The sequence below is a fragment of the Saccopteryx bilineata genome, chromosome 3 (assembly GCF_036850765.1).
Source record: "Saccopteryx bilineata isolate mSacBil1 chromosome 3, mSacBil1_pri_phased_curated, whole genome shotgun sequence".
Classification (NCBI taxonomy): Eukaryota; Metazoa; Chordata; class Mammalia; order Chiroptera; family Emballonuridae; genus Saccopteryx; species Saccopteryx bilineata.
Genome location: NC_089492.1, coordinates 13,334,632 through 13,362,538, shown reverse-complemented (window position 1 = coordinate 13,362,538; position 27,907 = coordinate 13,334,632). Strand labels below are relative to the sequence as shown.

The following is a 27,907-nucleotide window of genomic DNA, read 5'->3' as shown; positions in this document are numbered from 1 at the left end:
AACCAATTAATGGCTCTTTTTCCAGGAGGTAAATAATACAATCTAAAATTCAAAAATAGGGTATCAGTTACTTATTACCGAGTATACAAATAACTCTCAAATTTAGTGGCTTACACAGTATTTGTTATCTCACAGTTTCTGTGGGCCATGAGTCCAGGTGTGGCTCAGCTGGTCCTTAGCTCAGAGCCTGTCACAGACTGCAGTCAAGGCATTGACTGAGTTATCTCAAGGCTCAACTGGGAAGGATTCGTTTCCAAGATCACTCACGTGGTAATTTGCAGAATTCAGTTCTTCACAGACTGTTGAATTGAAGACTTCCATTCCTTGGTAGTGGATGGTTAGAAATCAGGCTCAATTCCTTGCCATGTGGTCCTCTCCAACTTACCTCTCACAACAGGACAACTGACTTCATCAGCATGAGCAAGCCAGAAGAGAGAGAGAACATATCAACAAGGTGGAAGTCATGGCCTCTTAAGACCTAATGTTGGAAGTGATATCCCATCACTCTCGATGTGTTCTCTTATGAGCAAGTCATTGGGTCCAGTGCACATTCAAAGGGAGGGGATTACACAATGACAAGAATAGTAAAGAGATAGAATCTGACCAGGCAGTGGTGCAGTGGATAGAGCATCAGACTGGCATGCGGAGGACCCAAGTTCAAAACCCCAAGGTCACCACCAGCTTGAGCACAGGCTCATCTGGTTTGAGCAAGGTTCACCAGCTTGAGCCCAAGATTGCTAGCTTGAGCAAGGGGTCACTTGCTCTGCTGTAGCCCCTGGACAAGGCACATATGAGAAAGCAATCACTGAACAACTAAGGAGTTACAATGAAGAATTGATGCTTCTCATCTCTCTCCCTTCTTGTCTGTCCCTATCTGTCCCTCTCTCTGTCACACACAAAAAAGTAAAGATATGGAGATTTTTGTGGGGTCATGTTAGATCTTCTGCATAAGGAAGCACTTGGACTAATTCTTGAAATTAAGACTGGAGCAAAAATGACAATGTGTCATGATGGATTAATAGAAAAAGGATGTAAATTCAGCTGACAGAACATAAAACTAGGAGATAGAGAAATTCTGGTGTTCTGTTTTATAAGTTCTGGCTTTCCTAATCTCTCAACTACCTAAGCATTTTTACTTAAAAAAAGGAAAGCAAAGAAATAAATAAGTGATTTTTTTCTTTCTATTTAACTTCTTTCTTGTTTTTTTTTTTTGTTTGTTTGTTTTTTTATTGTGGGAGCAATATATATATTGTATCAGTGCTATTCCTGCTGGAAGCCAAGTGCCACCTGCAGTTCCTTTCAAGCGTCGTTAAAAAGCTTTATGATCTCATATTTTTGAAAACCGTTTGTGAGCCAATTCATAGTTCAGTAACTTTTCTATATCAGGGGTTCCTTGGGGTGATAATCATTCCCCTTTCAAGTTTATAATCAACTGAAAAAATATTCAGGAGGGTTAGGCAGAGCTGGAAATGTTCGTTTTATATTATATAGTTGGTAAGCTGGACTTGAGAAAGTGGCGTGGACCTGAGGTCACGGTGGGCTTCCTGGCCCCCGGTCCATTCGAGGCTGAGCAGCTGGCCTTTGGCACTTCCCCTTCTTGAAGGGACAGACCATTTGCCACGTGGATGTGAGGAGGCTGCCCTCAGCTAGCAGCAGGCTGGGTTTGAAAGCCAAAGAACGAACAGAAACCTGTGCCGTGGTCATTTTCCCTGATTTCAATGAGGGAATTAGTCACTTTCCCCCTGGGAGGAAGGAGCATGGATGAGAAGTCCGAAGTGTCTCCCATGTCTCCTGGGCTGGTCCATCCTGGGAGTGGCGTGGAATGAAATTCCTTGTGCCTCTAGGAAAGGTAGACATGTGAAAACAAGACTCCCTTTCTCAGAATATAGTGCTTTTAATTTTTTTTTTTTAATTAAGAGAAAATGTAACTGGACTGGTATGCCCAAAGAGAATCTCTGGTGAGGCTTCCCATTGTCACAGACAGAGCTGGGCTAAAGGACACCTCACTGGGACAGGTGGCCTCTTAGACTTCCCCTTTCGTTTCTTTTATAATTGTTTTTTTCATCATAGGAGTATTCCATTCTCATCTTATAGAAACGAAAAATGCGGGAATGTATCAAGTATTCTTTCTCCTCTTTCTCCCACTCTCCAGAGAGGAGTGGGATTTGTCTGGCTGGTTTTCCCCTGTGCATTTTCAAACACACACACCCATAAAAAATACTGTATATCTTCATGACTAATAGCACACTCTTTCTTTAGCAGGTTGCCTTCTTACTCAACAACAGGTCACTGGCATCTTTCCGTGATAGGACATACTGGTCATCCCCGATACTCAACCCATGATGCATGTCAGATATTTGACTAGTCCCTGATATTGAGCTTGTTGCCATTTATTTGCTCCTGTAAACAATGCCCCAGTAAGCGTTACTGTGTAAACATATTCTTACAAAAATTTTCAGTTACTTTTGAAGGCTAGAATCCTAATATCATTTTTAGATCAAATTATGTAGACATTTCAATGTTGTCAGGCACCGTCAAATCGCCTCTTAACCAATTATAACAATTTACCTGTTCCTACGTCCCGACCTCTTCACCAACCTTGACTACTATTGTAGTTTTAATAGATATATATGATATTGCATTTATATTGCTGATTAGGACAATATCTCACTATTTAAGTTTTAAAGCCATTTATATACAGTATATCTAATTTTGTATCACAGGTTTTTTGCTATATCATGGGATTTTTGTGGTATATAGGTATTTTTTCATATTTTGTATATCTTATATTTTATATGTTTATAAGAGTGTGGGGAGGGTTTTAAAAGCCTTAAAATATATAGAAATAACAAATATAAGGTCACTACTTTGTGGATTTTCGTCTATCGTGGGGCGGGGGGGGGGTTGGAACCTAACCCCTGTGACAGACGAGGGACCACTCTACCTTCTTCAGTTACATTCATAACCTTTACTATTTTTGTATTGAACACGTTTTTAACTTCATCGCTCAAAATGTTACTACTCAGTCCTTTGTACAGTTTTAAAAATGTGAAGACACATCCCAGTATCGAGCCTAAGATATTTGTTTTACAAACACATTTTCAGGGACATTTTAGTGTGTGTTAAATTTGTAAGATGAAGGAAAACCGCTTCATTTTGTGTTTGTTGTTATGAACTTGGACAGCAAGCACAATGGATGTGCGCTGAAAGAAACCAAAGAAAAACAAACATTTATTTCCCGTGTGGGATCTGGGCATTATTTTTCCCAGCTCAGAAAACATTGTCATTTCGCCGCTTAGAAAAGTTAGTGCATCACTGCTTAATCCTAAATGAAAAATCTTGGTTCTGTGGCTTCATCAACTTTCTCATTATATTGCAGGAAGTATATTAGCAAATCTCTGGAATTATATAAATGGATTTTCACTAAGTAGGTTTCAAAATCATTTTTCTTCTCTTCTAGTGCCTTTATCTCTGAAGCAGAAAAGAAGCCCAAGACGTTGAACCAAACCACTTTAGATAAGAAACGACTTACACTCTGTTGGCAGGAGCTGGTATGTGAAATTCTATTTATACTTTGAAGAGAATTGAAATGTGTGCTTTAAAAATAAAGCTCACAGATGAGGCATAGGTCAAGGACTAGATGAGGATAAAGTTCTCAAGGTTATCCATTTGCATGACATAGAAGGGAACAGATGGGCAAATTGGAAAGGAACTAATATTTATTGAATGTCTACAAGAATGAGCTAGAAGCTTACCAGCCCTACTTTCCGTTCTGAAGGATTTCCCCTTGTTCATTTTGTAGTGTGTCAAAGGCTGTAGGCTCTTTCACCTGACCTTCTGTCTCACAAGCTGACAGAGCAACAACAGCAGCAAAACAAATACCTGTTCTCCCTCTTCTTGGTTTCTTCCCATTAAGAATTATGTTCAAAGTCGTAAGCACTTCTTAAAGTGGTGCATCTGTGCAATGGAATAGGATTTGGCCATAGAAAAGAATGAAATTTTGCCACCTGCAACAGCATGGATAGACCTAGAATGTATTATACTAAGCGACCCTGAAAAACTTCTGGGCCTCAGCTTTTTATCTGTCAAAGGGAAATGAGATGGTATTCACTGCCTCCACACCCCTGTGGAGTTTCTATTAAATGGGTGCATGCTCAGTGGTGGGCCATGGAACAGCCCCCACAAGTGGCTCAATGTAGAGATTATGAACACCCTCAGGATTCTCCAGCAGTAGGGCAGTGCTTGTTGTCCAGATTTCTAGGAAGATCTGTACTGACTCTTGTCTTGTTTTAGGAGGTGATGGCCAAGAAGGCTAAGGGGATTATTCAGCAGCAGAAGAAAAAGTTATCACTCGATGAAATGATCCATGAAGCCCAAAATTTTGTGGAAAAAATCCGCTTCCTTGTGGATGAGGTAATGAATTCTAATAGTGAACCTTGTCTGAAAGCTTAGACTGGCTGTTTTCCCAGTGAGGGCTGGACGTTTGTTAAGGATGAAAGACGGAGCAATGTTGTCTCCTGAACCCTGCTGCATTGAGCAGGCACTATTAGTTTAGGGGTGAAAAAGGAAATTTAAAATTAAGCCACACATCTATAAGTTTAATTGATTTTTTTTTAAATGAAGCTTGAACATTCAGCAGAAATAAAAGGCATGTTTTTAATGGACTCAAGAAAAGTCTAAATTAGTACAGGATCTTTTATAAGTTTTCAATAGAGAATTTACACTCATGTCTAGTCAAGGTCAAATCTGCTTCTCATTTTTAAGTGAGTTGTAACCAGTATCTTCTGGTTGTTGTAATGTACCACACCCCAGATGCTGAAAAGTACCACACCTCACTTCTGCAGGTTTACATAAAGACACCAAGTCAGATGAGTTTTAAAAGGTTTTATTAAAGGAGGAGATTTATTCAATATGCCGGCCACATATGGCTGACACGGGGCATTTGCAGACCCAAATTGTGTGTCCAAATACATCTCAGGGGCTGGTTATATACCCTTGATCACACACAGGCTGAGGAGAGCATGACATCATGGCACAAGCTTACAACATTTGTTTAGGGGGTACACAAGGACATTAAGACTTTCAAGGTAACACAATCAAAGATATTTACAATCTTTCAGGGTTCATCTTCCCTCCTTTGCCTGGACGTATGTTACTCTCAGGATTCTAGGAAGGGGGGAGGATCTACAACCAATGTAGGGTGGTATGTAAATTCTGTCTCCCATTGAAAGAGAAGAAGTTTCTCAGTTAACCTTTATTTTAATTTTGAAACTAAATGACCCATTATTCTTGCAAGCCAGAAACTTCTACATTCTTCTCCCTCCCCTCTCCAAATGAAGGATGGGACAGGAAAGCCTGACCTTTCCTCCTAAAATATCAATATTAATTTTGCAGCTTTTTGGTACCTTACTACATGGTGACTTCTGGAATGATCTATTATAGAAAGGTTCTTTTATTTGTTTCTGTCAGACATGAGGTTTTGTATGTGAAGATTGTAGGAAGAGGTACAGATATACTGCTTCTGTTGTTCTCAAAAGTTTTATTTGTTGTAAATCAATTATTCTTTAGAAGCATAATGAACAGCGAGACATTTTAGTAGATGCAGGGATTTTAATAAACAGCCAGAAGGTTCAAACCAGGCATCAGAGTTTCAGGTCTGTGACTGACCAGCCCTGTGGCCAGGAAAACGTCCCCGAGGATGTTTGTTTCCATAGGGAGCAAGGATACCCTATGTGGGTGCCAATTATACTAGAGTGTGACAGATTTCAACATACAGAGCATCAACTTCCGGCCCAGGAATGCCGAAGCCTAGTTTATGACAATGTAGTTCTCTTTTGTTTCAGAAGTTGCGTGGGCTCAGAAATGTACATTTCAAACTCTCATAACATAATGGGCCTCTTGGCAGGGAATTCTGCAGTTCCTATGTTGACTCGCTCAATTTCAAAGTCTTCATTTTCTGTGCTGTTTAGCCAAGTTTCTCCTGAATAACCACTTAAAATGGAACCAAAGTGCTTGCCATTGTGTTTTAGGTATGAAGTCCCTTTGCAATGTGTTCCCTTCCAGAAGCAAATGGGAAGACATTCATAAAGCTTTTTTTTTTTAAATTTAAAGATTCTGGAAATGTTACCTGGTTCTTAGAAGGCCCAGTGCTTCAAGCTTAATCACTATTATAAGATTGGGGGAGGGGGGAATCCATGGGAAAATGTAGGACAAGTTTGTTCTGCAGATGGAGAAAAACGTGCCACTAAAGCTGCCAAAGTTTTGGTCCAATTTGTGTCCTTAAAGCACAGGGAGCAGTTTGGCAAATGGGGTTTGCATGTCCTGCTAATTCATGACCAGAAGCTTTCCCTTTTCAAAGAACCTATACTTAACTTGCTTGATTGTGAGATGTTTTAAATACCTAGATGGGTTAAATCACAGAATTTGCTTTGCAAGGGGGGGGGGGGACTGTTCGGGATAGGCCAACTCTCAACGCGCACCTGTTAATGAAACGCATTCCCTCCCTTTCCTGCAGCCCCAGCACACCATCCCGGACGTCTTCCTTTGGATGCTGAGCAACAACAAGAGGGTGGCATATGCCCGCATCGCCTCCAAAGACCTGCTCTACTCCCCCGTCAGGGAGCAGATGGGTAAATACTGTGGAGCCATCAAAACTCACTTCCTCAAAGTAAGTCTGCGCTACTTTGGACTCAAGATGGGAAAGCTCTGTTTTTCCTGGATCACTCAGCATTCTTAAACTGTGTCCATATCTCTGACTCGTCCACAAGACTTTTCAGAGGTCTGAGGACAGCCGGAATGCTTTGTTTCCTCGTGACTTACCTTGTGATTCTGCAGCCGTCCTGAGGCTGAGTATTTCCCAATTACTATGTCACCGGACACAAATAAGTTTTCTCTTTTAATCTAGTAGGTGCACATCAAGGTTACTTTAATCTTTACGTCTTTGATTACTAGGAAGAATGAACATTTTTCTATTAGTTACCTCTCTACTTCTCTTATGTAATTTGTCCATGGCATTTTTTTTCCCCACATAAGTTCATCTGTATTTTAAAAATTGATTTCAAAGAAAATTACAAGAGAAAAGGCTTATATTCCACAGAACTGGTATTTCAGGATTGCTGGTGGCTTTAAATTGTAAAAATGTGATTGTTTTTCAACTTGGGTCCCTGCACCCTTCATAAAGACAGGGTTCCCTAACATCTCATGAATGGACCCCCAGAGGAAAAGTCTCTGGATGTAGTCTACTGTCTGTAACGTAAGATTTGAGCCTCTCTTGGAGACCCTGGGTATTTTACCTCAGCTGCAAAGACATTTCTAACCCAGAACTGGACTTGAGCAAATGAGAAAGAATGGTCTGAAGGCTGGCATTCAAACAACTGGGCAACCAACATTTAGAGGACATCTCTGGAATTGTGTGCCCCCTTCATAGCCAGTGATGTGTTTGGGCCTCTTTATGTTATTTTCTGTCCTGTGTGTAAAATGGTTTTTAAACCCGCCCCTGTGAAATTGTTACTGGGAAAGGACATTTATTTCTCCAATTTATTCACCACCAATATCAAGATTTTTCTTCAGCTTTCTCCATCCAAGAAACTCTGGGGTGATAAGAAACACTTCTCTTAAAAATAGCAAATCATTTCAGAAGGCCCAGTGCTAAAAATACTAGAGAATCAGTGGAGTGCTGCTCCCTCCTAAATGTTTTGATGTTTTCTGGCATTGTGTAAAATTAGAACAAAGAACAACCATCAGATACAGCCAGAGGGTACACATAACTGAGAACAGAGAAACTTGACCTACTACTTCTTTATCTATATTTTCCTTTTGCTGCTGGGATTGCTTTGGGCGATGGCTTTGTAAGTTTTGTTCACACCAATCCTACTGCTATGATGACACATCTTGATAAGATGATTCAGCAGGACTACTTTTAGTCCTGTGTCCGTAGTCTCCCCTGCTTTGACCCTCCCATCTTTATGCTGTTTTCTTCACTGGGTTGGTAAATCTAAAAAAAACAAGAGCTACTCCAGTGTTTCCCCTGAGAATTAGGAAGTGCAGTAAGACAAAGGGGAGAAGGTAAACCTGACCCTCCAGGCCAGCGTTTTCTCAAAGTTGATTCTACGGAACAGCTGTCCTTCGAGTGGTGCCTTAAACACTCCTTGTAGGCACGTATGGGAAGTTGCAGTTGAATCCCTCTCTTGGAGTGTCGCAGTGCCCAGGAAGGCTCTGAGAAGTCCTGCAGTCGGGAAACATCTTTAACTTTTACAACCCAGGATGGCCAATCTTCTTCCTCTAGAATAGCTGTTTATAAATTTTAGGAAGCTACCGTTCTTAGGGGCCCAGATTGGGGAATATTAATCTAGAGGAAAGGAAGGTGCCTCGTCTGAAGATGCGTGGCTAAGTAATGGTAAATCTGTAACAGCAGCCAGGGTTTCATGGTCCTTGGCTCCATGATCTTTCTTTTTTTCTAATTTAAATGTATTCATAATGCTACTCAGTGCTGAAACAGAATTCCTTGAGCTCAGCCTAATCCACCATCCGGAGTTCTCCCCTTCAGCCTCATGCCCACAGTGCCCCTAGTGGCCGAAGGGCAGAAAAGACATTTATTCATTACCAAAAGGAAACTTCCTATAAAAGTAGAGCCCAGCCAGAAGGTGACGCCCAACCTTCCTTTTTCTTTCTCCTTGAGTCACCTTCTCTGTGCCAGTTCACCCGGAGTTAACATGAGAGACCCTTTGTCATTCTTGTCCCCATCCCTATCCTGTCATCTGCTCCACCCCATGGTCAGTGTCTCCTTCTCAGGCCTCCAGCTTTCTCTAGGATGCTTCAGAAGGCAGTGTCTGAACAAGTACTCAATGCAGCTTAGCTGTTATTATAGAAATATGAACAGACTGAGAAGTACTGTCTTATTAATTTTAGAATTGTGAGTTGCAGAGTGGTTGTCTTTACCACCAACAACATGACCTTTTTTGTTGTTGTTGTTATTTGTAAGCTGAATAAGAATTCATCCCACTTCCTAAGGAGTCAAATCCAAGCTCCTCCACGTAACCAGTAGGGTTCTTCAGCCTCTTCTGAGTCCTTCTCTGTCCCAGCTCTTTCTCTTCTGAGAGCTCTTAGCAAAAGCGTCCCTAGCACAGAGTAAGCACACGCTAAAGAACATCAGCCCGGATTACCACGGTCAGTTCCTGCCCCTGCGTCTTTGTTCACACCTCCCGTCTTCCTGAAGTGCCTCTCTACTGGTCCTACTCCGGAGTGCGCATTAAAGCCCAGGAAATATTTGAGCCTTAGAGAAAAGATAGAAGTACCTCCTGCTACTTCTCTGCTCCTGTCGCATCTTCTCTCTTACACTTGACTTTGCATCTGAGTAAGTGAATGCCAGCTGGCCTCCTTGTCCAGATGCGAGCTCTTGGAGGGGAGCCAGGATCGCATCGTGGTCACTGGGACGCCCTCTTAACCCCACTCCCTCAGCAATTCCTGGAGGGACTTAGAGTAGGTGCTGACTTGAGTTGCTAAGAATCCTTCTAGGGCAGTGGTCCCCAACCTTTTCTGGGCCACGGACCGGTTTAATGTCAGAAAATATTTTCACGGACCGGCCTTTAGGGTGGGACGGATAAATGCACAAAATAAAATTATGCAACCAGTGTAAAAACTGTGGTATTTTAAAATATAATTGTCGAAGAACTTACGAGACAAGCGTCAAGAATGAGTCTTAGATATAACAGAGGGAGTCTGGTCATTTTTTAAAAATAAAACATCGTTCACACTTAAATATAAAAAAAATGGAAATAATGTAAATTACTTAATCTTTCTCTGCGGACAGGTACCAGTCCGCGGCCCGGGGGTTGGGGACCACTGTTCTAGGGCACCCACAGAGCAAGATAAGGACACAGACAACTATGCTCAATTTTGGATTCAGGGGCTCTCTGCGGTGCCTTAGAAAAGCCAGAGCAAGGTGTAGCCTCTCATGGTGGGATGTGGTGATCCTCGGTGGGAAGGAAGTGGTGCAGAAGAGCAGGGGCAGTACTGATAGGAGATCCTAAGAGACGCCAAGAAAAGGCGCTGGGAAGAGTCAACAACATCTGGAGAGGTTGTCATTCTCAGACTGCAGGCCTGACCAGCAGTGTTGCAGGCAGCCACGTCCGGGCCTGGCACTCCTTACACGTGGGCAATGAGTCTCCTAATCCCGCTGATGGGTAAGGGAACTAGCAACCACACTGTCTGGGGAAGGGGTGAAGGAATAAGAGGTATTTAACTAGGAAGAAAGAACAAAGTAGGGCAAGTAGATTCCTCTAAGCATATGGAGGCCTGACTTGTGGAAGACGCATTTCAGTTCCTGTGAATGAAATGCGTTCCTCTGAATGAATGGAGCCCCAGGCACTTGGAAGGTCTGGGAAGGGAGAGTCCGAGTCATTGTGGGAAGAGGTAGGCGATGGGGGTTCAGAGTCCAGAGTCAGATCTGAAATCACACCTCTCTTGGGTTCGAGTTCTGGCTCTGTCCCTTAAAAGCCAAGTGTTCTTTGGAAACTTACCTGACTTTTCTGAGCCTGAGTTTTTTCATTTATAAAATGGGGACAATAACCATACTTAGCTGTTAGATTTAAATGATCCAAGGCTCGTAAGTACTTAACACAGTGCCTGTTTAAGCTTCATGTCCCAGGGAATCTGAATCCGCCTCTGGAACTGGGGCAGCTGGGGTCATTGGTCTTATTTTGCTGTAAGACAAGCTCCTGAGATCTGTTCTCTGAACATGCTCTGGGTGTGTCCTCAGGTAGGACCTCGTTTCTCAAAGAGCAAGGCCCACCATCAGCTCTTACTAATGAGGTGGGCTTCCTTGCAACCTCTCTGCAGCTTCCTGGAAAACGGCCGGCTGGCTGGTCAGTGCAAGCCAAAGTCGACGTGTATCTGTGGCTGGGCTCCACCAAGTACTCCAGTGCCATGTTGGACAACTTGCCCGCAGGCTATGAAGCAGAAATGTCCTCCAAAGCGGCTGGCTCCAGTCAACCTCCAGCCAACCTGATCTACCAAGGTACGAGCCCACTGGGCAAAGAGGGTCGTTGGTGGCTCTGGTGGGCCTCTGAGAAAACAGTGGGGAGGGTGACATGCATGTGTTGTTTGTGCATTCTTCTAAGATCAACTCATTTGCCTTCTTGTAATGTAGTTTCTAAGTTTTCTTTCTTACTTTCCCATGTATGATGTAAAAGAATAAAATGAAGTCATTAAACACATCTGAAATGAAAATTTATATTTTTCTGTTCATGGAGAAAAAGCAAGTTGAGTTTCTTTGTAGGCAGACTAGATAGGTCGAGTTTGAATTTTAAGTGAAAAGATGGGTTTTAAATAAATATCAGTAAGTTCCTGTGTGGCTATGACCTGTGGAATGAAAGCATGTTTTCCCATTACGTGGCACTGGGGTCTTGATCTCCCAACAGCAGGCACACACAATTTCCAGTAAGGACCCATTGGAAACTGGTGTTGGTGGTCTCATGTTTCTCTCGCTTCTTCTTGACCGGCTACTTTTAGAAATTCAGATTGCTTTTTGTAATCCTTTTTCTTTTGTAGGTATTTTCTCCAAAAGCCATACTGTTCACATTTTCATATAATTTAAAATTTTGTTATAAATATTAATGCCTTACATTGCATTTTGCTTCTGTCGGCAAATCGTTTCAACTTGCAGGATCTCCTGCTGCCAAATTCAGACAGAATAAGCGGTTTTACCGTCACTTTGCCTGGAGCTGGGTTTTGAACTGAACCAGCGTTGGAAACCTGGGAGAAGTGCCTACACACCCCGGTTTCCTGGGTTGCAAGAGGCTCCTCTGATGTTGGTTGACCTTGACTGCCAGGGGGCTCTAAGGGCTCCATAGTTAGAGAAGACTTATGGAGATAGTGCCTACCACATGCCAAGCTTTGCGCCCTACCTACCCTTTATACATAAGATTTATTTCTCACATCAACCCTGGGTGGTTCCTCATTTTACATACGGACAAAGGGTGTATCAGAGGTGCTTCGAAATTACCCAAGCTCACACAGCTAGTAACGGATGGAGCAAACAATCTCCAACCCCTGCTTCGTTTCCACTGCTTTCTATCCTGTCGTCAGAGTTTTATTTTTGAGTGAAAAATATCCAGATCGGGTTATCTTCTTATTTCTGTAGACATCACCTCTAGAGACTCAAGGAACTTGGCCCTATTTGCTGTCCCAGCTACCAACAATTCAGAGGAGAGGAAAGACTTTTCCAGAAGTTTTTCTGACCCTCAGAAAAACTGAGGGTCGTGCACGTTTGCATGGCGTGCCCTGATAGGCTTTCTCTGCTGTGAACTCCTCAGCTCTTACTTGGGGATCCCCCACTGGGCCCTGGTCTGCCCTCACCGGTGGCTCTCTCTCTGCCTCCCACCCCATCAAACAGCTGTGCTCGCTCCTGCACTTAGACTCCCCTGTCCTCTGTCTGTATCTCTCATGGGACACTTAGCCCTGGCCTCCTGTCACTGTGATGAGGTGTCTGTGTTATCTATTGTCCTCTCACTGGAGCTCCCCAAGGACAGGGGCCATCTTAACTCCTTCTGAACCCTTAGAGACCAGCCCTGTACCTGGTACACAGTAGGCGCTCAAAATAACCTTGGCTGGATGACTGGAAGAATGGATGAATGGATGACTCAAGACTCTATTGAAGCAAAAACTATTGGCGGAGCTCTATTCTTACACCCACATGTGAACACACAAACACACACACATACATGTGCATGCACACACAGCAGCGGAAACAGAAGAATCACTAGGGATTAAAATGTGGTATTTCAGATAGAGAAGGTGATTTTGGAATCAGACAGAAATGAAACCCAGGCGCTGGCATTTGTTAGCTCCGTAATCTTGGAAAAGTAGTTCAGCCTTTTTGTGAACCATTTCCCTCATCTATAAAATGGAGATAGTTATAGATATTTCACAGGGTTGTTATGGAGATTAAAATCCACAGTGAATGCACCACGGAGAAAGCCTGGCTCAAGAGTACCCACCAACGTGACCTCTTCGCTGAGTCTTTATCGGTCTCAGGAGCTGGTGGTGCTGTGGCCTCCTTTGTCTGTCTCTGGACACACCCACAGACGCACCTGGCACACCTCATGTTCCTAAAAGCCCACTAACGCCTGCCCTTCCTGCTATCCATCCACAGACCGGCATATCTTTCAGCTGAGAGCGCACATGTACCAAGCCCGGGGCCTCATCGCGGCCGACAGCAACGGACTGTCAGACCCCTTTGCCAAGGTCACCTTCCTTTCCCACTGCCAGACCACAAAGGTAACCTGGGAAGCCCGCCTGCCTCTCCCTGCAGCCCACAGCTGATACAGTGGGCCCTGGGAAGGAAAATCCAGGGGTGCCTTGCAAATTGCTGTGTCCCCCAGTATGGAGGTGTTTCAGAATCAAAAGCACGTGTGCAAGGAAGAACGGATGTGGGCTCTGTTGTGCCAGGGTGATCCACTGTCCCGGAGCTAAGAGAGTTAGTTCCCGAGGCAAAGGAAGGGTGGCAGGGAAAGCAGAACCTGGCGTCTCGAGCTCCTGCGGAAGAGCCAGGCGCAAGGCCAGGTTCGGTGGGGAGTGAGCACATGGGAGAAGAGCACACAGACAGCCCGCATGAGGCTTAGGATCAGTGCTACTGTGGGGTCTTGGTAGGGAGGAAGCTTTTCCAGCTATGCGGTCAGGAAGCCTAGACTTTGCAGTGTCGCTTTGCACTTCCCAGCTTGGGAACTTGGCCTACTTTCAACATCTCTGCAATTCAGCGTCTCTCGCGTCTGCAGAACAGAACTTCCTGCTGGCTGCTGGGAGGATTAATGGAGATCGAGCTATACCTGTTCGCTCTGTGCTTTCTCTGTTTTCTGTACACCGAGTGCTCAGTTGTGAAAAGGGTTCCTAATCAGCACAAGTCCACGAGGCTTGCTCATTCAATTGTGTTCGCGGAGATTTACTCCGCTCTCTGAGGACGCACTGTTCGGAGGGAGAGAAGCCCCATAAAGATTCTGCTTATCTCTGGGAGCAAAGACAGAGGACACAAAAAGACCTGAGATTTTGTTCTAGCTCATCTACTTTCGAGCTGCATCTACTCACGAAACCTTGGTCTGTAATCTTAAAATAGTGCTATTGTGAAGGAGCAAATGGTTAAAGGAACAAGTGATTGAGGAATGGTGGCCATTACGTTGATTGATGTTACCAAGGGCCGACATTTCTTTCCAAAGGGAGGCCCGTGATCTGAGCGACGGGGGAGATCGTATTTTGATTTATGACACGTAGACCGAGATCATAATGCGAACCAGCATTGTGTCCACTTCACCAGCACCTGTCGCGAGTTTGCTCTGAGCCCGGCATGGGGCCGGGCCCAGGAGATCTGGGGGACCAGACCCTGCTCCTGCGTCATGTGTGATCAGGTGTAGAGATAGGCCATCCTCTGGACAGACCACTCAGCTACACTGCCATAAACCCCATAGTGCTGGGCCTCCAAGAGGCACTGCAGAGAGGGGGCGTGGCTCTGCCTGGGAGGGAAGTCGAGAGAGACAGAGGAAGGTGCCTCCGGTCTCAGGGACTGAGTATGGAAACAAGAACAGTGCAGAATGCTTCCTCCTTCCTGCCTCGAGCGGTGTACACAGAGCAATGATTTAGAGTCTAGACTCTGGAACTACGTTGCCTGGGTTCAAATCCATGCTCTTCTATTTATTGGCTGTGTGACCTTAAACAAAACTCTCTCTGTCCTCAATTTCTTCATGTGGAACTTACAGATGATGACACTGTATATACCTCCAAGGGTAAAACACCCAGGACAGTGCCTGGCCTACCACAGGCACTGTGCGACTGTTTGTCATTATTGTTACTGAGGCTTCCCACAGAGCGAGGGGGATTGTCTGAGTGTGGACCCCTGGGACCCTCCTCTGCCAGCCACAGCTGTAGAATCCTAGTGCTCAGGGTGACCTCAGAGCCCAGGGTGGGGCAGGGCATTTGAATGAGCTCCCTGGGCTGCTTGTAATTACCCTTCTATTTTGTATCTCCATATAGTATCTTCATTTGATTCCGACCCATATCTCAGAGGAACAGATGGTATTTGTTTATCAGATAATCATTTGAAAGGGGACACAGGTTCTGCTGAGCCCTGGACTTGGCCTCCATACTTTGAACCAAGTACCTAATTCTTGTTAATAATAAGAGTTGTCATTTTTAGTCAAAGCTCCCTACGTGCTAGGCATGACACTGTGCTTTTGCACACATTGTTTGCTATGCCTCATTGCAGCCCGAAGGTGGATGTTATTAGTGTCCCCGTCCTGTGGAGGAAGAAGGTTAAGCTTAGAGACCATATAGGTAGAAGACGGTAGAGCCACAATGGATACCCAGGTCGATTCAGTTCCAAAGTCACTTTGCTTAACCATTCTGCTTCCATTTTGGTAAGAAAGGGTCCTAGTTTCCCTCTCTTATTTCAGAGCTGTGCTGCCTCTGGGCCCGTCTGTGTGTGACATGGCCGCCTGTTCCTACTCCTTGTGACAGGGAAAGCTAAGCCCTGGTCCCTGTAGTCACACCTGAGCTGCTCCACGGGTTCACCTGTTAGCTCTCGTCTGAACTGGCCACATGGGGCTCAGAGAGAACAGGTTCTGAAGGGCTGGTCCTGCAAGCCAATCCTCTACAGAGGGACCTCATGGTATGAAATATTTCAGAAGGGAATCCAGTCATTCCAGACGTCACTGAGGCCGTGGGACTTAGAGATCTTGTGGTGACTGAAGGGTAAAGGGAAAGGGAGACAGAAAGAAAGGCTTTGGGGCTGGCAGGGAAGAGGGACTGAGTGGCTAAGAGGACGTCTGGGAGGACAAGAGGGGATCTGAGAGAGTGGAGAACATGAAGCCCGAGGTTTCAACCACCAGGTTGACGCTGAGTCCGGAGGACACGGATGGTCTATTGTTAGACAGGAGTGCCCCAGTGCACCTGACACGCAGTAGGTGTTCAGTAAGTGTTTACTCACTTATAAAAGAGTGTTGGTGGGGGGAGTGGGGTGGGTCACAAGCACTTACTGAGTACCTACTTTGTTCCAGGTACTTCATATGCTTTATCGCAGACAATAATTATAACAACTCTACCAGGTAGGTTCTAACCCTCTTTAATGGGGGAAACCATGGACCAGAGAGGTTGAGTCACCTGCCCGAATTGAATGTAAGAAACCCATGAAACTAGTGTTCCATTCCAGGAGTACCTGATGCTGAAGTCATGCTCTAGTCATGGTATCTTACTCTTTAAAGTGTTAGCTAGGTGGAACTGTAATCTCCCAAATAATACCATTTAACGTGATTAGAACACGTAACTCCTTAAGGAAGTTCCAAAGAAATTAGGCTGCTGGTGGGCACCTTGGTAGTAAAATGGAAGAATATATTTTTGTTTGGGTGAGATTTAAAGTATCTCTTGAAGGTGGTCATGGTCCTTTTACTCATGGAAACAACTCTGAGGATAAGCCAATACCCACTCATTCATTCCTGCAAATAGCTATGGAGCACCAGCTGTGCACAGGATGCTGTGTTAATGCCTAATACTGTGCCTAGCACATCGTAGGTCCTGAATAAATACATGCTGAATGAATGAATGAATGAATGCAAGCCTCTGGAATCTTATCAAGTGGCATTTATAGGCCCAAGTGCCAAAGAAGACATATATTTCTGTAGGAAAGCTGCTGTCAGGGTCATAAATTGCTTTGGTATCACACCATTGGGTGAATGCTGCAAAAGAGATCATATTTTTACTTTTAAAAACAACATAAAAACAGTCACCGACACAGGCTAGCTTTGTATTGCAACTCCATACATAACTCCTGTTTATAGGTTGGTTGAAACTATTCTTTTTTATCTAAAACATTAAGATTTCTCTCTGAAATGTAATGTGAAAAAATCTTACTGTGTCTGAGGCAAAAATACTCTAAAAACAAAAAAGTGAGGAAAGAAGGAAGGAAATTGTAGAATGCGCGCTATTTCTATGACTCAGATAAAGAAGAGCAATAAAAAAAGCAATAAAAAGATTCTTTCATGGCCAATGTGCCCATAATTTCATGCTGTGTCTAGAGGAGGCACTTATTGCAAAATTCTAAGAGGACAATTTCATTTGGGCTTTGAAACTTGGGCAGCTAATTCAGATCGGATCTCTCCCTCTGATCCTTCCTGGAATGCACCATGAGAAAATAAAGGTGCAGTCCAGAGGTGGTATGGACATTTCCCCAGGACCCAGCAGCTGCTGTGCCGTGCTCACCTGTGAGGTAGTCCATTTGCCTGCACAGCCCAGAAGAGAGGGAGATGAGGCGTGGCCTCTTTCCAGGACTGCCTCACGTAGTAACGGGGCAGTTTCTGTCCAGGTGCCGAGTCTACCCATCCAGCAAACAACCTTAGCCCTTCGCTCTGTGAAACGTGCATGTTTCCAAGCTTCCAATGAAACAGACTGCAAGGTATCATTTGAATGGCCTGGCGGGGGGACTGTGAGCCACTTCTAGGTGAGTCAGTCATGGTTCTGGACCAGTTATGCAGGTTGTGGTCCTTCCTTGTCTTTTGGTTTCTCCATCTGAATAATGGGTGCAGCCAATTACCAAGATCACAGTTTTCTATGGTAAAAAGAATAATGTCATGTAAAATGGTGAGGGATTATTGAAGACCCTGGCCTCTTCATTGCAGTCAAATAAATATCCACAAAGCAGTAGAGTTCTATAGAAGGACTGTTCGATTTAAATCCCACTTTAAGAGTATTTGATGACAAAATTTTATTTGCTCACAAGTGAAGAATCACCAGATATACCTCATGCTCAATATTAGCATCTACTTGGTGAGGCTGATCAAGTATAGCAGCCTGGGCCTCGGTACCAGAAATTGAGGTTGAATGTACCACTTGCTGCCTCTGGACAAGTGAGCCTCAGTTTCCTGGTCTGTAAAACGTGAGAAGAGAACTGTCAGCGCCTCCCAGACTCGCGAGGTTTGAATGAGACAGAGTGTGTAAAGTACAGCAGCCAGCACGTAGTAAGTGCTCAACAAAAGGTAGCCGATCTTATTGTTATGGTGCTACTGTGAGGACTGAGTTGAAATGATGTCTGCACACAGGGTATTAAAGGTTGTCGGGGCTCTATCCCTGAAACTTATGTAAGCGCCTGCAGGGCAGGGAATCTTTTCATCCACTAGCATCTAGTACTTAGTCCTACCTGGGTTTATATTGTCCCTTGAATGTTGAATGATGACGAGGGTGTGTTCTTTCTTTGCCATTCATAAGTAGTATATGTTGAAGGCATCCTGGAAGCCCTGCACTCCCGATTGAATGGTCTTTGGCTTTGTTTCGGCCCCACCTTGCAGGTCATTTCCCAGACTCTTTCGCCCACATGGAACCAGATGCTGCTGTTCAATGAGCTGGTGCTGCACGGGGACCACAAGGAGCTGGCAGAGTCCCCGCCCCTGGTGGTGGTGGAGCTGTACGACAGTGACGCTGTGGTGAGTGTCCCAGCACAGGGCTGACAGTGCCTCGCCAAAGCATGCCCTGTTCCACTGACTTGCTTCATTGAACCAGCCTGTTAACACACCTAGATGTGCCGGTGGCAATCCTGGCTCGGGAAAACAATGAGCTGCAGAACGAGGACAATCGGTGGTGCTCCTTCGCTTCACTAAATGTCTCTTTTTTTCACGTAGTGTCCTTGACACTGCAATTAAAAGAGGATCTGGGTCACAGAACGGCAGGTGACATGCATTGTTTCGGGAATAGGATCCTGTTTAAAGCAACCCCGTACTGACTCAGCCCCCAGCTAATTCCAGGTCCTATTGCTGCTTAGTGGAAATCTTCCCGCCTTTTAAAAACAGGAGGTGATTACTGATCTCGCCAGGCCGGAAGGAAATGGGTGGGTATTGTCACCAGTTCAGCCTTTCTAACTGGGTCTTTTCTTTTCTTGGTTGTTGCTTCTGCACCCGGCAACAATGTATTCATCTTCATCCCATTTCTGTTATGACATCAGCCAAACCCCTTCCTCTCCAAAGATGCCTGTGTTCCGAAAGGCTGGGTAGATTCAAAAGCTTACTGGAGATTTCCTTTTTCTTTTTTTTTTCCTTTTCAAATTAAGGAGTCTAAAATGAAAGGCCAAAGTTTGTTTATTTTCTCTGATGTCTCCTCGGGAAGTTGCAGAAGCACAAATACATTAAATAAAATAGTCGTTCCAAAAAGCCTTCCTAAAGCTTCCTTACCTCCTCACCTCGGAGCATCCTGGCAGCTCTGACTTCCAAGGTCAGAAGGAAATTAGGATGAGCAAATTGTGGAACCTGAGCATGTACCTTGGAGAGAATGAATTGCCTTCTTGCTTCCTAGAGAAGGAAATGGAGACCCAGAAAGGTCAAACGCCTTGTTCAAGGTCACAGCTAGCTGGAGGCAGAGCCAGGACTTGAACCTAGCCTCCTGTGTCCACTCTTTCCTGTACATGGCTGATGTGGTTGTATCCCTTTAGAAACACTCCTTCCACTTCTCCATCTCTCTCTCTCTCTCTCTCTCTCTCTCTCTCTCTCTCTTTCTTTCTCGGCGCCATTCCCCCAGCTGTAAGTTGGAGTTAGATGTATATAATTATGGAATGTGAGTCCTACGTTTGAGGATATAGTATATATTTTCCGTAGAGACAACCCAAAAAGAAACACCTTTCAGTTTTGCCCCTGACAACATGGTTCCAACCCTAAGTATTTTTTTATTTGAAATCCAGGAACAAGACCGAGCACCTCCTAAAGCTCTTCCCAAACCATCCCGCTCCACGGCTGTCCCTTTGCCGTCCTTTCCTTCCCAGACTTCTTCTAGATTCCCGTTCCAGGATTGCAGGCCCCACTCCGAGCCAAACCCTTCACAGAAAAACCAGCTTACATCCTCACATCTTAAGGAAAAGGAAATGTCGGAGAGAAAATAAAAGTATGAAAGTGTTGCACGTTCCTCCTGGAGAGATACCGAGAGACACGCAAAGATTCTGTGAGCACCGTAGGCTGCAGCTACCCTGGGCCCGCAGCTCTGTGGGGACGGTCAGATTACCAGGGTCTAGCTCTGCCAGACGTGCAGTTTCAGCTCAGAGCTTCCTCTCCTCACTTTGTCTTGTGCTGTCATTAGGCTCTGATAGCTGTCTAGGAAATGAGTTTACATTTGGCAAATTAGTTGCTGGGGTTTATGTTGACTCTTTTGTTCCCAGGGCTAATTTTCATTATACCCAGCTAGATAACGACCAAGCCAAGTACACAGCACATCACTCAGCTGCCCCACCTGCACCCAGACGAGGGACAGGTCTGACGCTCCCAGTGGATACCAGTAGGCAGCTTTGTTTCCGAGTGTGACAGAACTCAACCCCGACCCCCCTCACCCACGCTCCCCTCTACAGCCAGGAATGCAAGTGCCGGTTCATGAGTCCAAGGCCCTTGAAGTTGCGCCACTGCTAAACCCAGGCTCAGGTAGAAGACAACTTGGGCGCTGTCCTTGGACTTTAAACGTCGTTAATCCAACAGCTTTTACTCAATAAATATGTAATGAGTGCCTGCCTTGGGCCAGGGCACACAGCAATAAACCAAACAGGCAACCCTGCCTGTGTGGAGCGTAAATTTGAGGAGCTCCTGAGATAAACAAGCAGAGCAGCCCCATGCTGCTCCAGGGGAGAGTGGACCCACGCTCCTGGGAGCAGGTGTGGGGCAGAGGCAAGAGAGGGTGCCCCCTGATCGTTCTTATACTTGTGGACTACATCCATACATACATAAAAAATATTTAAACACCTTATTTTACTGCAAGAAAAATAGTGTGGAACTGGTCTGTCCCTTAAACATGTCTTTTTTTTTTTATCATCATCACGATTATGATCCTCCTCCTTCTCCTCCTCCTCCTCCTCCTCTTCATTATCTCACCATGTGTTGAGCACTTATTGTATACCACTCACTGTGCCAAGCACAAATGTCATTACACCAACCTTTAGGGCCTTATTAACAGGTACTAGTTTTAATAAACCCCTTTTTAGGCCAGGCTCAAAAAAGCTTAAGTCAATATCCCATGGTCGTAGGGTTGCCGGACTCTAAAGCTCCCACCCCCTGGAATCCCAAGCCTTGGAAAGGGACAAGAAGACAGGAGCAAGACGGAGACGCCGAGGCTGCCAATTCTGTGAAGATTATTTACAAAATTGTACGGATGCAGGTCAGAACCAGGTAGGTGGCAATCGAGGCTAAAAATTCATTTCTTTTCTGCCACAGGGGAAGCCAGAATATTTGGGCGCCACGGTGGCTGCTCCTGTGGTGAAGCTGGCTGACCAGGACTATGAGGCACCCAAGCTGTGCTATCACCCCATCTTTTGTGGGAACCTGTCTGGAGGGGACCTCCTTGCTGTATTTGAACTATTACAGGTAAGGGAAATAGAAATGACATTTGTACTAGTCATCGTCTGTCTGGTCTACCTGCCCAGAGACGTGGTCTCCCTGGAAGTACATTTCAGTGAAACTATGCCTGGTCCCTCCCTGCTGTCCTGTGTCTAGAGGTGTCTCTTTCTGGTGACCTGGGAGGCGCCACTTAAGAACAGTCTATTTCTAGAGTCCCTGCACTACGAGGTAGGATGCCAGGATGAAATATTTTTATGGGTTTAGCCAACAATGCTTGAGCAGGCCCATGTACATGTCTTTGAGCTCCCTACAGATCAAGAGAGGAGAGCAGGAGGAAGGGAGCAAACGTTTGTGGGACTTACTATGTGCCCAGTGTTGTATTTGCTGCCTCGTGTACCTTTCTTCACATGAGACCTCCCTCAGTCCCGTGGAGATAGGTTTGATGGTTCCTATGTTACAGATAGTAAGCTGAGGGTTAATGCAACTGACTGGCTTACCTGATCATGCAGCTCGTGGGTGACTGGGCGGAGAGCTGAAATTAGACCTTTAAAGCTTTTTGCTTCTTACAGCATTTCACATAGTGTCCCGAAGAGAAAGAGCTCTTACCCTGTCCCCCGAGAACAAGAGGGGAGGGGTTAGAAACACGTGTCTCGGAAGACTTTTTCAGAAAACAAGGACAGGGAACTGAGGAGGGAAGCGGAGACTCTAGAGTCTGACTGTCCAGGAGAGGGCCCAATGGGACGTGGGAAAGACTTCGAAGAGAAGTGATCAGGTGGGCCTCTGTCAAAGATTTCTCTCCTAGACCATTTCATTCACTGGGGACAGGTGGCACTTGACCTTTGTGGTTAGACCAATCCCTCTGTAGGTAAGTCTGCTTTTCAGAAATTCTTCACTCTATATTCATTTTTTCTCCCTAAAAACTCACTTGGGGCCCTGGCCAGTTGGCTCAGTGGTAGAGCGTCGGCCTGGCGTGCAGGGGACCCAGGTTCGATTCCCGGCCAGGGCACCCCCCCCCTCCTTCCTCTCTGTCTCTCTCTTCCCCTCCCGCAGCCAAGGCTCCATTGGAGCAAAGATGGCCCGGGTGCTGGGGATGGCTCCTTGGCCTCTGCCCCAGGCGCTAGAGTGGCTCTGGTCACTGCGGCGTGACGCCCCGGAGGGGCAGAGCATCTCTCCCTGGTGGGCAGAGCATCGCCCCTGGTGGGCGTGCCGGGTGGATCCTGGTCGGGCGCATGCAGGAGTCTGTCTGACTGTCTCTCCCCGTTTCCAGCTTCAGAAAAATACAAAAAATACAAAAAAAAAAATCACTTGGTAGAGAAACTAGAAGACAAGCATTCCTAACGCATGGAGAATAAGAGTGAAGGTGATGGAATGGATACCGTGGGTGTAGAGTTCTTTTCCATCATCTTCCAAGGGTGCAGAGTGCGACCTTGGGTGAGCTAAGTAATCTCTCTCTTTCATTTGCAAAGTGGGGATGGTAATCTATCTGAGGTCCCTGGCATGAAGTAAACACTCAATAAATACTACATGTTTTATTAGTAGTCATATTATATGAAATGGAACATTAAAGCAAAATATAGTGAAAAGAAAGTTTAAGAAATGCTGCACATTACACATTCCAATAACATGTTTTGTTCTCGTTTTTAAAATTACTTTGCATTAATGGCAAGTGGTATTTGTTTTACTTAGCAAGGTGAAGTTTCCTTTTTTAAAGAATAAAGCTGTATTTAATGTTTCCTGGGTAATAATACAGGTGGTGGAGGAATGAAGGGCTTGGGAAAGCTACATCTAGTCAAGACTCCCATTTTACATGTCAGAAAGCTGGGGCTCCTTTTGTTAGTTCATTCCTTTTTGTTCTGTGTTCCACATCTGAATGAAATCATACAAGGGCTGTCCTCTTCCATCTGACTGATTTCACTCAGCATAATACTTTTAAGATCTATCCTTGTTGCAAATGGCAGCATTCTATCTTTTTATGGCTGAGTAGTAGTGCATTGTATACATGTACCACATCTTCTTTATCCAGTCCTCTGTCGAAGGACACTTAGGTTGTTTTCATGGCTTGACTATTGTGAATAAAGCAGCAATGAACATAGAGGGATGTATATCTTTACAAATAAGTATTTTTATATTTTGGGGGTAAATACCCAGAAGAGGGATTGTTGGATCATGTGTGGTAGTTCTATAAAATATATGGTAAAAAAGGAAACTGGATTATGGGTGGGGAGCATGCAATAAAGTACACAGACGTCAAATTATAATCTTGTACACCTGAAAGTTATATAATATTATTAACTAATTTGCCTCAATACATTTAATTATAAAGAAAGAAATAAAGAAATAAAGAGAGAGAAAGAAAGAAAGAAAGAAGAAAGAAAGAAAGAAAGAAAGAAAGAAAGAAAGAAAGAAAGAAAGAAAGAAAGAAAGCCAAAAAGCTGAGGCTCAAGGTTAACTGAATTGGATTCGGTCATCTGCTCTTTTCATTACACGAAGCTTCCTGAAGAGCTCTGAGCACGAGCCTGTCAATAAGGGGCAGGACCTACCGATCCCTACAGGCCCTCTGGGGCCAGGTTCTCTCCCTTCCACATTCCCTCTCTCCTCCCTCATTTCCTCCACACTGAGCATGCGCGAGGTGAGACCCTGCTGCTTCCCAACCCGCTGAGTTAATGGAGGAAGCATTGTCAGAGGCAAACAGCCTAAGAGATGAAATTCATTAGGGTTCCATTAGGACTTCTCATTCGATTACTTGTTCAAAGATAATTTGATTATCAGTGCAGCTGTCTTGGCATGTAGATCTCGTACCTGTTGAGGGAATGGGAGCTAGAAAATACCTTCATTTGTCACTGGCTGCCCTCGGTTTTCATCTGTGGATGATTTATTCTGCTTCTGCATCTCCCATTGGGAAACACTTCCCGTCTCAGAAGAAGGATTTACTACCTTGGTTTTCCCAGGCCCTGGGATGAATTCGTTAGCTCTGTTTCCCGCCCCTGCCCAAGCTAGCTGCCTCCTCCCACCCCTGTGATCCCAGTGCCGGCTGCTAGCCCCGCTGTCTGTGACCCTCTGCTGGGCGGAGTCAGCCTCCGCTCCTCCTCTTCACTCCGTATCTGTGTCCTTGGCCAGGCCACGCCCACTCCTGGACAGGCTTCCATCTTCCCTGTTCTCACAGACTCTCTTTCTCCTCGGGATTGCTGCACTGGCCTCTCCCCTGGCACTCCAGCTTCCTGCCCTTGCCTTGTTCACTTTATCCTCCACGTTTCGTCCAGAACACAAGTTAAACCATACATACCACGCTCCTCTTCAGAAACCCTGTGACCTCCAGAAATATCTCCCAAAGTCCGCTTTTTGTAACGCCAGATCCAGTCCCTCCAAATAAGTGAAAAGAACATGTGAGAGCTGCTTCATCTTATATCCATCTCTCTTGGGGATTGGAAATGCCCATTACCATGGTGAAAACTCCAAGAAGCTCAATATTTTCCAAAGATCCTTGACTATGAAACTTTTTGTTTATAACTCATGAAGAACAATCTGATCCTAGGATAATGTCCAACTTCCATAGGCTGGCAGGTAGACTCCCCAAATTTGTCTTCAAGCTGTTTTTCCAGCCTGGCGTTTCATCGGATCATTCCACACACATGGCCTCTTCATGCCAGGCTGCCCTGCGTTCCTGGACCTCACCACAGAGGTGTACCCCTCTGCTTTCAGTCAGCTGTTACCCCATTTGGAATGTCTCCCAACTCTGCCCACCCCAATCTCCACACTCCGTTTACCTACTTAGGAACAAGGCCATCATCAAAGTTCAGAACTAGAGATGCTTCCTCCAGGAAGCTTTCCCCACCCCCTCAGTCAAACAAAATGTTTTCCTCCGTCCTACAGCACGTTGCCTCTTTTTCTATCTAATTCAGGCTGTGGTAAGGTCCACTGTTGACGGTCTTGTCATGTCCCACCCTGAGAGTGGCGGCTCCCTAAATTTTGCACCCAAAGCTGGACCTCCTTTGAGGTCCTGATATTCTGTCTCTACTGGGGTATTAGAGCAGTCTGGCTTTTGGGCTAACTGACCCTACCTCCCCCCAATTCATCCATTTTGCCTTTGTGACAATTCTTTATCTTCCCCTGACCACGTGCACCAAATAAGTACACACCATGAGCCAGCACTGAGCCATTTCACTGTGGAAACATTTCGTCTTAGCTGGGAGCAAAGCCCCTTAATGTCCACCACGTGGTGAACTCCTTCAAGGCCTGTGCTGAGCACCGAGGGTATCTTTCAGATGCCCCAGAACAAAGCTTCATCAGGGTATTTCCCAGGCCAACATGTCAGCAGCCCCAGGACGAGCTACATCCAGGGGCACCGTCCTGTGCCACTATCCCAGCTGGTTCGTGCTTTTCCCTTTGGAGCCCGAGGTGCAATTAGCTTCCTCAGGGGGGTGACGTTTTGCAGGCTGAGTCACTCACCTCTTACTGCCAGGCAGCATGGGACACATGTCTTCGTATTTCCCAGCTCCTCTGTGGTCTGGTTCATTCCGCACCTAATTGCCTCGAGCCTGTTGGCATTCGCAGTGCCTGCTATCTGCTTTTATTGAGCTTTCCTATAATTAAATTGACCACATCTGCTGTTGCTAGCTAGTATATGTCTGTGGAAATGAAATGGTTGTATGTTTGTGCTTTGCAGGTGTTGATGAGCAGTTAGGCTTTTCAAGCACATGGAGTTAAAGTGTCAGTCAGCCAGTGAGCATCCATCAGGGACCCACTGGGCAGGGAACGCCGCTTGAGGGGCTTGGAGAATGAAGTGAAGTAAACGAACACTTCGTCTTAGCCAAGTCAGACAGCCCCAGTGAGGAAGCCCTCCTTCTCCAAAGCAATGTGTAATAGAACGTCTGACTTCCAAGGGGCTCAAAGGGTCATCTGGCCCAATATCTGAGGCCCAGAGAGGAAAGGGGACTCACACAGGGTCACACAGCAGAGCCTGGTGCCCAGGCTCAGTCCATGAATTTCTGCCCTGAGCTCTGGGGAGGACACACTATGTCCCAAGGACCGAAGGGTAAGAGAATGGCCACCGTGACAGGGGCAGATCAGAGACAGCTTCTTGAAAGGTCTGTGTGTCGAGCCAGGTCTTGAAGGCAGTGCAGGGCGGCCGGCACAGTGAGAAAGGCCCTGTCTTTGGCAGACTTTCTAAGTCTTCGGTGTGAGATTTTAGTAAAGCACGATCGTTCTGGGGCTCTGTTAACTCCAAATGCACAGGAAGTGACATCTTTTCATCCTCGGAGGTCTGCCTTCAAAAGACTTCCTATTCTGTTTCACTGACGAAGATGTGGTTTCTATTTGATTAAGCAGGAATCTCTCTAGCAGTGCAAAATGGGGGCTGGTGAAGCCTCAGAGAGTCGGTTTCCGATCAGCGCTCCTTCCTTATTCCTCTGCTGGAGCCCCAATGTCACTTTACCAGGTCGTCAGGCTCTATCTCAGGCACGGCCAACATACGGCCCACGTAATGAGTTTATGCGGCCCACGATTAAATTTTTATTATTCTCCGCTATTTAAAATCTTAGCTACTCAGAAGTGGAAGCGTCTTTCATTATTGGAAATCGAGATATTTAAGAAGATAGTGATATGCGGAAAAAATTTCCACATGTGATTAATCTAAGGTTAACTTCCAATAATTGGTCAAATGGATTTGTGATGTTTCTTTATTTTTTAAAAAAATTCCATTATAAAGATTTACAACTTTTGTACTCATCTGTACTTGATATGAACTGTTTGACACTTAGTGGCGATGTGAAACCCACATTCTTTTAGGCGGAGTTTGCCAGTGCACACTCAAGGTCAAACAGTTCGTTATTTTTGTGGTCAAGTGTGCTGATCAAGTGGCATTGTAGCACAGACAATAAGAGCTGCAGTTGATAACTGAAAACATGTCCAGGCTGTTTGTAATACGAAATAATTGTTTTATTTGCTATATAACCCTTTCAAGCTCATTCTATTAATTAAATATTGTTTTGATTGTGATACAATTTAGATATTTATACGGTATGTAATTATATTTTTATTAAAATAATATTGTATATTAATTTTTTTTCACTCACGTACATTTATTCATAAACAAATTACATAATAAAATTTTGTTTACTTAAACGAATTGTTTTAGTATTTAACATTTTTTAATTCTAATATTTCCTCCGGCCTGTGAAAAAAGTTTTTTTCTAATCTGGCCTGGGGGCAAACACTGTTGGCCACGCCTGCTCTATCTCCTTGTCCTCTATCTTGTGAGCTTATGGAGATCAATAGCATACTCACTATGTTGGCGTGTATGGTGTGGCGTGAAGTGCTCATGAAGGAGGGTAGCCCTTGTGAATGAAGGCATTTGTCAATGAATAACGGATGCAGTAAAAATACATCATCTTGGTTGCATTTTAAGCTGGAAACATTGCTTTCATTAAAATAATGACGATCTTTTTGTTTTTAATGGAGGAAAGGGTTTTAATCCATTATGAAATTTGGCTAATGGTGATAACAGGTAAATGGAGGAAAAAATAAAAAAGAAAGCACCTCAGATTCATCAGTGAGTCACAGGTAACTCACTGGGATGG

General features: G+C 44.9%; 1 protein-coding gene across 3 annotated transcripts in view; it reads left to right on the top strand.

Moving 5' to 3' along the window:
* FER1L6 (fer-1 like family member 6) overlaps nt 1–27,907 on the top strand; it is a 136,923-nt gene that overhangs the window by 67,511 nt on the left and 41,505 nt on the right. For all 3 annotated transcript variants that reach the window (XM_066265714.1, XM_066265715.1, XM_066265717.1), the window contains 7 exons: nt 3,461–3,551; nt 4,294–4,413; nt 6,515–6,667; nt 10,837–11,014; nt 13,151–13,275; nt 18,321–18,455; nt 21,210–21,359. In XM_066265714.1, the coding sequence (XP_066121811.1) occupies nt 3,461–3,551; nt 4,294–4,413; nt 6,515–6,667; nt 10,837–11,014; nt 13,151–13,275; nt 18,321–18,455; nt 21,210–21,359 (952 nt within the window). The remainder of the gene's footprint in view (nt 1–3,460; nt 3,552–4,293; nt 4,414–6,514; nt 6,668–10,836; nt 11,015–13,150; nt 13,276–18,320; nt 18,456–21,209; nt 21,360–27,907) is intronic.